Here is a 10,568-nt window from a genome sequence, read left to right as displayed (position 1 = left end):
CTGTAGGCGTGGTGAAATGTCTGTGTGTCTGTGCCTCTCTGTCCACAACTTTAAGTCATAAAAAGTGTTGCACCGCTTGCCTAGTCTGGATACCAACTGGACGTTTGATGGTAACCATACTGTATAGAAACTAGACTACCGATTACTATGATATTTGGTGAAGCTATTATTAAGGATGTGTACTTGGGAAAATGGCTAGATATGAATTTGTTCAAGGGAAAGTGATCAAATCAGAAAATTGCAAGTTACATCTAAAAGGGAGATAGATTTTCCATCAAATCAGTCAGTGTTCTTAAGTATAAGCTATCCAGTATGTAACCAAACTAAGATAAAGTCGTGTTGTTCAGTCCTATCAGGCTTCTTAACCAACGAGTGCTGGCTGATAGCGTGGTATGAATGTCTATATTACAGACTAGTATGTAACTTACATAATCATTGCAGTCAAAGTTTAAACTTTGAAACTACTTGGCAGATCTACGTACTGAAAGGAACATCCCCTTACAATAAAATTATGGATTTTAGTATTGGTTATGCACAACCAGCATTGATGATAATTTGAATTTTTACTAGGCAGGGGGAGAGGCTACTGTTAGGAGTCATCGGTATATGCATCTCTGTCCACCCATATCTAACACACGACTTGTACAAGGCAATTTTAACAAAAATTGACCGTAATGTTGGACACTATAGTCTGCGTATGCACATTACTTTGTTTCATGACATTTGTTCATATGGCAATATTGCAGCCAAGACTGTAAGAGACGTCATGTCGTTCCACCCTCACCGGCCTCCTCTTACAGATGTGGGAGGGGTTCATCGATGTGTGAGGGCGCCCTGTCACAGAGTACCTTACAGACTATATTGCAGCCATATTTGTCTTTAAAATGCACATTTTACATTTTACTGCCAAAATTTCATAAGAAATGTATCTTGAGACACCAGTGAGTCTACCCTGACATTATCAATAGTGAGCTTCTAAATTCAATCTTGAGGTATGACTGACTACCATGTCAAATGGTCAAAATGTATCCATGTCCGCTCATACTGACCGCACAAACATGCACAGGGCAATTATGACAAAACTTGGCAACATCAGATACCAGTCCAATGCTCTCAGCTTTCACACACTCAATGACAATGGAATGGATATATGCATATATGTTTTCATGTCGGTCAACTGGTTTACATAGCATTGCAGTTAGACCATACAGTTGATGTAAGCACCATGTGTGGGTGCTACCAAATACTACAAATATACTTATCATAAATGATTGTTTTGATGACTTTTCTGACAACAAAGACAGTCACACACACAAAGTAAAAGTGTTTTTCTAACAAGAGACACAGAGTAAAAGTGTTCCTCTGATGATAGACACAGACACACAGAGTAAAAGTGTACTTCTGACGAGACACACACACACAGTTAAAGTGTACTGATGACAAAGACACACACGGTAAAATTGCATAATAAAAGCCTGTAGATACTATTTTATTACCAGTATGCATGAATTACAGAAAAAAAAATGAAGTATTTACATTGCTTCGTATAATCAATACCACATTAATTGCAAATGAAATGAAAACACTGATCAGTGATGTTACTTGACAACCATGCATGTTCAGATCTGTAGACCATACATCAAATAAATAGTCATTGTAAAAAAAAAAAACATTGATTCTTCTTCTATGTCTGACTGCATTACATTACACTGAAGATTTAAAGAGACTGCCAATCTGTGGAGGATAGAAAACACAAACAAATCACACATTAGCAAGTCAAAATACAAACATAATTTGCTGTATACAATATAGTAGCAGATACAACCTTATTACACTGGCATGATGAACTGAGTTTAATATGATATAGGGATCCTCATTACCCTTTTGGCATACCTTGTTTGCTGCTCCATTTTACACAACAAATGTACTATGTAGAGCAAAATATTTCAATTACCTTATCATACACAGAAATGTTTAGACTTTAAATTTAGTCATCATCATCATCTGGAACAAATATATCATTTTCTTCTAAGAAAGCAGCCCCTTCTTTACTCATGGTAGCTCCAATGTAAATAAATGGGAAAGCCACCACAATCACTTTGGTTAGCCCCAAACGGCTCTTTGGTGGATTGGACATCATCGCACCAGTGGGTGATGTAGTTTCATAGCGTACAATAGTTTGTTGAATCTACATGAGAAATACACAAAACAAGTCAAATGAGACAATCAAGTATAAAACACTCCAGGAAGAAAAGGTGATAAAATCTGGGTTTCCTTATTTCACCTTACATAAATTTCATGTGATTACGGAGAAAGATCAATTTGAAACTCTTATGTCACCTTCACTGCTCTGATTATGGTCCATTGTTGCATCATTGGACTTGCCACACCCATACGTACATATGTATACTATCAATTGGACGACCACTGTGTCATTGGACTTAGCACACCCATACATAAATATGTATACTATCAATTGGACGACCACTGCGTCATTGGACTTAGCACACCCATACATACATATGTATACTATCAATTGGACAACCACTGTGTCATTGGACTTAGCACAATCCATACATACATACATAAATATGTATACTATCAATTGGACGACCACTGCGTCATTGGACTTAGCACACCCATACAATACATACATATGTATACTATCAATTGGATGACCACTGCATCATTGGACTTAGCACACCCATACATACATATGTATACTATCAATTGGACGACCACTGCATCATTGGACTTAGCACACCCATACATACATATGTATACTATCTATTGGACGACCACTGCATCATTGGACTTAGCACACCCATACATACATATGTATACTATCAATTGGATGACCACTGCATCATTGGACTTAGCACACCCACACATACATATGTATACTATCAATTGGACGACCACTGCATCATTGGACTTAGCACACCCATACATACATATGTATACTATCAATTGGACGACCACTGCATCATTGGACTTAGCACACCCACACATACATATGTATACTATCAATTGGACGACCACTGCATCATTGGACTTAGCACACCCATACATACATATGTATACTATCTATTGGACGACCACTGCATCATTGGACTTAGCACACCCATACATACATATGTATACTATCAATTGGATGACCACTGCATCATTGGACTTAGCACACCCATACATACATATGTATACTATCAATTGGATGACCACTGCATCATTGGACTTAGCACACCCATACATACATATGTATACTATCAATTGGATGACCACTGCATCATTGGACTTGCCACACCCATACATACATATGTATACTATCAATTGGATGACCACTGCATCATTGGACTTGCCACACCCATACGTACATATGTATACTATCAATTGGATGACCACTGCATCATTGGAATTAGCACACCCATACATACATATGTATACTATCAATTGGATGACCACTGCATCATTGGACTTAGCACACCCATACATACATATGTATACTATCAATTGGATGACCACTGCATCATTGGACTTAGCACACCCATACATACATATGTATACTATCAATTGGATGACCACTGAGTCATTGGACTTGCCACACCCATACCTACATATGTATACTATCAATTGGATGACCACTGAGTCATTGGACTTAGCACACCCATACATACATATGTATACTATCTATTGGACGACCACTGCATCATTGGACTTAGCACACCCATACATACATATGTATACTATCAATTGGATGACCACTGCATCATTGGACTTAGCACACCCATACATACATATGTATACTATCAATTGGATGACCACTGCATCATTGGACTTAGCACACCCACACATACATATGTATACTATCAATTGGACGACCACTGCATCATTGGACTTAGCACACCCATACATACATATGTATACTATCAATTGGACGACCACTGCATCATTGGACTTAGCACACCCACACATACATATGTATACTATCAATTGGACGACCACTGCATCATTGGACTTAGCACACCCATACATACATATGTATACTATCTATTGGACGACCACTGCATCATTGGACTTAGCACACCCATACATACATATGTATACTATCAATTGGATGACCACTGCATCATTGGACTTAGCACACCCATACATACATATGTATACTATCAATTGGATGACCACTGCATCATTGGACTTAGCACACCCATACGTACATATGTATACTATCAATTGGATGACCACTGCATCATTGGACTTAGCACACCCACACATACATATGTATACTATCAATTGGACGACCACTGCATCATTGGACTTAGCACACCCATACATACATATGTATACTATCAATTGGATGACCACTGCATCATTGGACTTAGCACACCCATACATACATATGTATACTATCAATTGGATGACCACTGCATCATTGGACTTAGCACACCCATACGTACATATGTATACTATCAATTGGACGACCACTGCATCATTGGACTTGCCACACCCATACATACATATGTATACTATCAATTGGACGACCACTGCATCATTGGACTTGCCACACCCATACGTACATATGTATACTATCAATTGGACGACCACTGCATCATTGGACTTGCCACACCCATACATACATATGTATCAGTTGGACAATTAATATTCATGACTCCTAATTGCTCACTAATACTACCTTCAGTGTTTTTGGTGTTCTTGGTAATCACTTGGAACTTATGTGATGTGAAATCATGAAACGAGGTCAACAGAAGTTTGAACCCAAAGTTTATGAATACACATTGCATTATACTTGTATAATGTACCTTTCCTTCCTGGTGTGGTGTTCATAATGTGTTCTATAGACCAATACATTCATATTGCAAAACTCAGACCACTAATTAGTGGTCTGGGTACAAACACAAGACAACCGCCATAGCGAAGCGGGCCTAATGAAGAAGAGGTGTTTTGACATATTTGTGATTCACCAGTCTCAGGATGCATATATTATTACATTATGTAACACACAAATGGGTGTTGACATAGTCATGGGGCTCAAGAGTACTTGTCTCGGAGTTCAGTGAACGTAAACAGTCCGATATAAACGTGTATAACCAAACAATCTCAACACTTAAATTCAACATTCTATGCAGAAAACGAAACGTAGTTATAAGAATGACCATGGATGTGATTTGTTTTTATATAATCTCCCGTCATTTTCAGTGCAAAATGGCAGACCCGGACATTGGTGCCACTGTCAACAAACCACGGTTAAAACCATTGAATGACCCATTTCTCTTCTATGATTTGACTTTCAAAAGATCTGTAAACATTCTCTTCCATTTTTGTAAACAGATTACGGAAAAGTTACTGAATCATACCTTTCCTTGCCGCAGATTCTGAGGTACAAGTTGGAGACTTCGTCGTAACAACATACCAAGGGCCGCCATTTTGTCCCACCCTGTTGCTAGCTACTTATCGTTGATGGCGCTGCCGACAGGTGTTGTCGCCAAGCTCGGTGTACAGCATGATCGACATATCGTTCATATCTGTCCTGTTTGTCAACATTTATCTAAAGGTTGTGTGTTTGTTTATCGTAAGCAAAACCAATTACATGTAAGCCCGGGGCCCATGTGGGTGTACCGTACACAAGACAAACTGCGCAGTCTTTCGCATTATTCATTTTCTTCATTGGGTATAAATACTGATTCAGAACTGAATGCTCACAAGGGCAAAGTACACCTTTCAATTCGAAATTCTGAGATAACGATCTACGATACATACACTGATAGTTACAAGTAACTTAATCGTATCAAACTTTATTCATATCTGAAGAGTACATTCCGTTATTTGCGAATTTACCATTAGGCTCCATCCATAAGGCTTGTCTTCCTTGAAATTCCCAAAAACATACCTGCGGGGAAAAAAAACAAAAACAGGAAAAAAAGGAAAAAACCCACAATGCTATCATGTCATGTAAAATTCACTTTCCTGTTCATTCATTTTCTGTTTGCACCTTAGTAAATCTACTACTCTGATGAAATATAAATGTGAAAATCCTAAGTTTGATTGTATTAAACAACTGCTTGAGATGTGTGTAGTTATTTGGAAGATGTTTGTACGGTTTACAATAGGCCTTTTGAGCAAAATGAAGTTTGTTCGTCTTAATTTTCTAAATCTACCCAAAAACATAGCTATCAGCACGTGGACGGCAAACAATTTAACTGGTGGTGCCTTATCAACTAAACTAACAACAGTCGCTATTAAATATCTCAGAAGCACTCTTCTTGTGTTTATCCCCCCCCAAAAAAAAACAAAAAAAAAAAAACAAACAAACAAACAAACAAAACACCAAAAAACAACCCACCAACAAAAACACAACACAACACAACACAACACAACACAACACAACACAACACAACACAACACAACACAACACAACGCAACGCAACACAACACAACAAGAACGACAACAAACAACAATAACAATAAGGTTTGTTCATCATCGGTGACCAATTTTCTTCCACACTTTGCCACATGAAGCTTGTTCATGGTCCTTTTGAAAAAGAAAATCTGGAGGTTCGTCTTCTTGTTTTCAAAGAACCCAATCATTTATTTTCCCATAGAGTTTATACAGTTCTTAAGATATGGTCACATGTTCAAAAAAGCAGATGTCCTATAAATCTTGTTGGTGAAACGTTTAATTCTAATAAGTCATTTGCATAATTACTGACTTTTGGTACGTAATCAGGCAAGCTTTACATTTCATGTGCTTGGCATATACAATTATAACAACGTGCACATGTCCGATGATGTAGTTTTTAATTTTAATCAATCAGACTTCTGGCAATTAGGCAATATCTTTAGAATGCAAACATGAAATGTCATATAAGTTGGTATATGTGCTGATAATAACAAAGGATACCGGATATATAGGCTTAGAAATCTTACAGAAGGCATACAGTTTACATCGACTGGTGTGTTTATAAATGTATCTACAATGTACTTATTTGTTAAGTGCTGCAAATCATATGCATGCATTACGGTAAGGCTAAGGCCAGCAATACATGTAACATCGCAAAAACCTCACGACTTTGTTACTGCTTTTTGATCTGCGTCATGCATAGTACATCTGGTTTTGTAGAAACAATTTAAAGCACAAATATCGATCAAGACTACGAATCTACTTTCAAGTTTTTCTCTATGAATGTACCATTACCAGTACGTCTTCCATTCCACATAGGGGGTTGTTTGTTTTTACATAATATTTGCATTTACTAAGAAGGTTTATCTTTATATACCGTAGGTAATTACATATATATATATATATACTTGATCAGTAACTTCATCAAACACTGTTAATTCGTCAGTCTGTCCGTTACTCAGCCCACCTTTTCCATCCATCCTTTTTTTCATTCCATCCATCCATCCATCCATCCATCCATCCATCCATCCATTCGTCCGTCGGTCGGTCGGTCGGTCGGTCGGTCGGTCGGTCGGTCGGTCGGTCGGTCGGTCAGTCAGTCAGTCAGTCAGTCAGTCAGTCAGTCAATCAATCAGTCAATCAATCAGTCAATCAATCAATCAATCAATCAATCAATCAATCAATCAATCAATCAATCAAACATGTATAATACGCAATGAAAATTTTGTTTAAATTTTGACTTTTCCATCACACAAGGCAAGGCATTCATGGCAGAATTCTCCTTTCAAACAGTTCCTTGTAGTACGGCAAAGCCTCGTCAATTCGGATCCGAGCCTGATGAGGTAACTGGCTAACATCCACTGCGTGTTGATCAGGAAGCGGCTTAAAGTTGGTACTGTTTACGGCGCTGCTAAAACATGTATCTTGGAGGACTGGGTGTTTGTAGATATCGGGAAAGTGGTGGATGTTACCCGGTTTCCAGCTAAGGTAGCTATCTTCAAACGGAATACCTGTTGCTGTACAGTATTTCTTGATAATACTTTCAGGATGGTGAGACAAATCATGGGCATCTATAATGATACTATCTTGTTTTAGCTCAGTGGTGACAAATTTGTGTAAATCATACACTGCTTTGACTCCTCCACTCGCTGGTAGATGCTCCAAAGGTGTGTCAGTAGCACCGTATGTTTTACACATACTCGCCAGACTTCGACGAGGATCACGAATCAAAAAGGTATGCAGATATCCTTTGGGTAGGCGCTCCAACTTTCCATCTAAACAGAACGGCAAATCCTTGCATATTATGACATTTTTACCAGTGTAATCTGCTTCTAGCGTGTCTTTGACGTATTGGAAGGAGAATCCGGGAACAGTGACACCTGGATTGGGAAATAGTCTCTCATCTCCAAAGTGGTAAGCAACTGAGTATATTTCATGAAACATTTTAGTTGTCGTTCTGCTAGCCAAAGCCAACTCTAGAACAGTAGATAGTGTGCGTGGATGTGCCCACAGCATCACTCGGCGTGGTTCTGAATCTGCCATTGAAACTGTGCACTGCTGTGTGGGGAAAAAAGGCGCCATCAATGACATGTCGTGTTTTGTCTACAAGTCTTTGTATGGAAGTCTATATTAAACCTTCTACTAACTATAAAACACAATACTTTACCCACCGATATTCTTCGGATAAGTTAGGTTGTACTTTTTCCAAGGAGTAAGATTTTCATCTTTATTAGAATGCTTTGCACTTTCATACCTTAAACCGGTTTTTATATCCGTTTTAATCACCAGTAGATTATCAACATTACTGACCTGACCTGACCCGACTTGACTTGACCTTACAGCTTATCTCAATATGTACATTGTATTAGCGTCGGTGTTATAAATATGTATTTGTAACACCGACGCTAATACAATGTACGTTTATATGCATTACTAGTATTAGGCGTTATTTCGAACATTATCAGCGTGCATTGGGAGTTATGATCTATTCATTATGTTTAGAACCTTGATCCGATTCCCTTCCCTCCACAGACTCAAACTATTACTATAGATAGTGCCTACACAGTTCAGTTTGAATGAGAGCCCTCAGTATTTCCATAACAAGTGGCCTACATACGTACACTAAATACACCCAGAAACAAGTCATATGTAGTGGAGATACGATTTTAATACTTACCAAGAGCTATATAGATAAAAACAGACGAAAATATATGTGTACTATACGAAGACTTGGACGACGAGAGATTGTACACTGTTAAGTACTGTCAGTCTGGTATAGACTCAACTTTGACGAGAAAATGGCAAATCTCAACAGCCGTGTCGCGCGCTCCCTAATATATCACGTGACCATGGAAGGCTTTCTGGTCCCCTGATGTAGTTCACTGACCTTGACAGCAATGTACACGTAGTACTTTACGAATATTTTGCAAATCAATCTGAGCTCTGTTAGCACACAGGTAGTCACTTGATACCCCTCCCTTTCAATGCAGCCATAAACAAACACACTAAACTAATAATATACTTACACTGACCTAGTTTCATACATCACATAATCCAATCATCCAATAGGAACTTGTCGTCGGTAGCTGCAATGATTGTATGTTTCGCTAGGTTTTTTTTTTACTTTGAACTTTGACTTCTGCTTTTTAGCTTGTTATTCTTCCGGGGGTTTGCACTCTAAACTAACGTTTTTTCGCGTTTTTAAAACCCAGGAACGAAAAAAGTTTTTACAAAAAGAAAAGAAAAGAGCAACACTAACATCAAAACTAACCCTTTAGTATTGCAGCTACATCATTGGTTAATTCAGAATCTATAGATTTGAAAGCCAATGACAAGTCTCTGGATTGGAATCATCCATATTCAAATATAAGTTTACGTGTATGCATTTACATTAACAAAAATAACAACATCAATGACATTGTCATTGATTGTAGCAGAATCAGAATTAGAATTATTTGTATTCATGTCGCTAGGGGTAATTTATTTAAAACGACAGTTCTTGGAGGTAAAACAAAAATAAAAGCAATACAAAAGATAGCATTACATATATTACACAACATACTAAAAACAACAGCACAGTACTAAAAAGAACGACAATGATTGCTGTTAAGAACTGAGATAGCGGATGGGACAGAAGACGATTTAAAACGATTGGTTTTGGCCCCGGTTTTGGCTACTGGTGCTCCAGTGAAAACCATGGTGTCTACCACTCCTTGAAATAGCATAACTAAATTTACTGAATGAGATGTATAGAGCTGAATAATGTGGCGATGCATAAGTTTGCAGAGAACCACACTGTAACTACATTTTTGTGACGAATACAGCAGTACCCTTCTCTGCATTGATTTTGAAGTGTACTCATACTGTGTCATGTTGGATAGTAGTCACTTTACGTGTAAAATGGACCGAGATGAGGTAAGGTGCAACAAACTGTACATAGTAAAGCTATAGAACATGTATTCTACAATACTTAATAAAGGTAATGATAGTGTTCTACTTCATTATCATGTCCTAACTCCCGATGACTGACACAAATTTTGTCACTGACTGAAGCAAGGAGCATAGCCACCCCCGGCATGGACCATGTAGACTTGAGTTTGCACGGTCTTGAACTAGTCTGACGCCCCCACACGTTAAGACTGAGAGAGTAAAA

At 38.1% G+C, this 10,568-nt stretch overlaps 2 protein-coding genes across 2 annotated transcripts; both read right to left on the bottom strand.

The window, feature by feature from the left end:
• Window positions 1–1,468: 1,468 nt before the first annotated feature.
• LOC144435866 (essential MCU regulator, mitochondrial-like) lies at window positions 1,469–5,452 on the bottom strand. The gene is made up of 3 exons (XM_078124505.1): window positions 5,373–5,452; window positions 1,955–2,188; window positions 1,469–1,734 (listed from the first exon to the last, which is right to left on the bottom strand). Exons 1-2 carry the CDS (start codon window positions 5,439–5,441, stop codon window positions 1,988–1,990), a joined length of 270 nt encoding a protein of 89 aa, XP_077980631.1. The 5' UTR covers window positions 5,442–5,452; the 3' UTR covers window positions 1,469–1,734; window positions 1,955–1,987.
• A 2,068-nt stretch (window positions 5,453–7,520) lies between these two features.
• Window positions 7,521–9,381, bottom strand: LOC144435966 (uncharacterized). The gene is made up of 2 exons (XM_078124610.1): window positions 9,093–9,381; window positions 7,521–8,473 (listed from the first exon to the last, which is right to left on the bottom strand). The coding sequence occupies exon 2, from the start codon at window positions 8,456–8,458 to the stop codon at window positions 7,682–7,684; it is 777 nt and encodes a 258-aa protein (XP_077980736.1). The 5' UTR covers window positions 8,459–8,473; window positions 9,093–9,381; the 3' UTR covers window positions 7,521–7,681.
• Between the last annotated feature and the right edge of the window lie 1,187 nt (window positions 9,382–10,568).

The sequence above is a fragment of the Glandiceps talaboti genome, chromosome 5 (assembly GCF_964340395.1).
Source record: "Glandiceps talaboti chromosome 5, keGlaTala1.1, whole genome shotgun sequence".
Lineage (NCBI taxonomy): Eukaryota > Metazoa > Hemichordata > Enteropneusta > Spengelidae > Glandiceps > Glandiceps talaboti.
This window is presented reverse-complemented; position numbering and strand designations above follow the sequence as displayed.

Coding starts and splice junctions, on each gene's coding strand:
- LOC144435966 (XM_078124610.1), bottom strand. CDS start 8,458: ATGGCAGATTCAGAACCACGCCGAGTGATGCTGTGGGCACATCCACGC.
- LOC144435866 (XM_078124505.1), bottom strand. CDS start 5,441: ATGGCGGCCCTTGGTATGTTGTTACGACGAAGTCTCCAACTTGTACCT. Junction 2,189..5,372: donor AGAATCTGCGGCAAGGAAAG/GTATGATTCAGT, acceptor TTTCTCATGTAG/ATTCAACAAACTATTGTACG.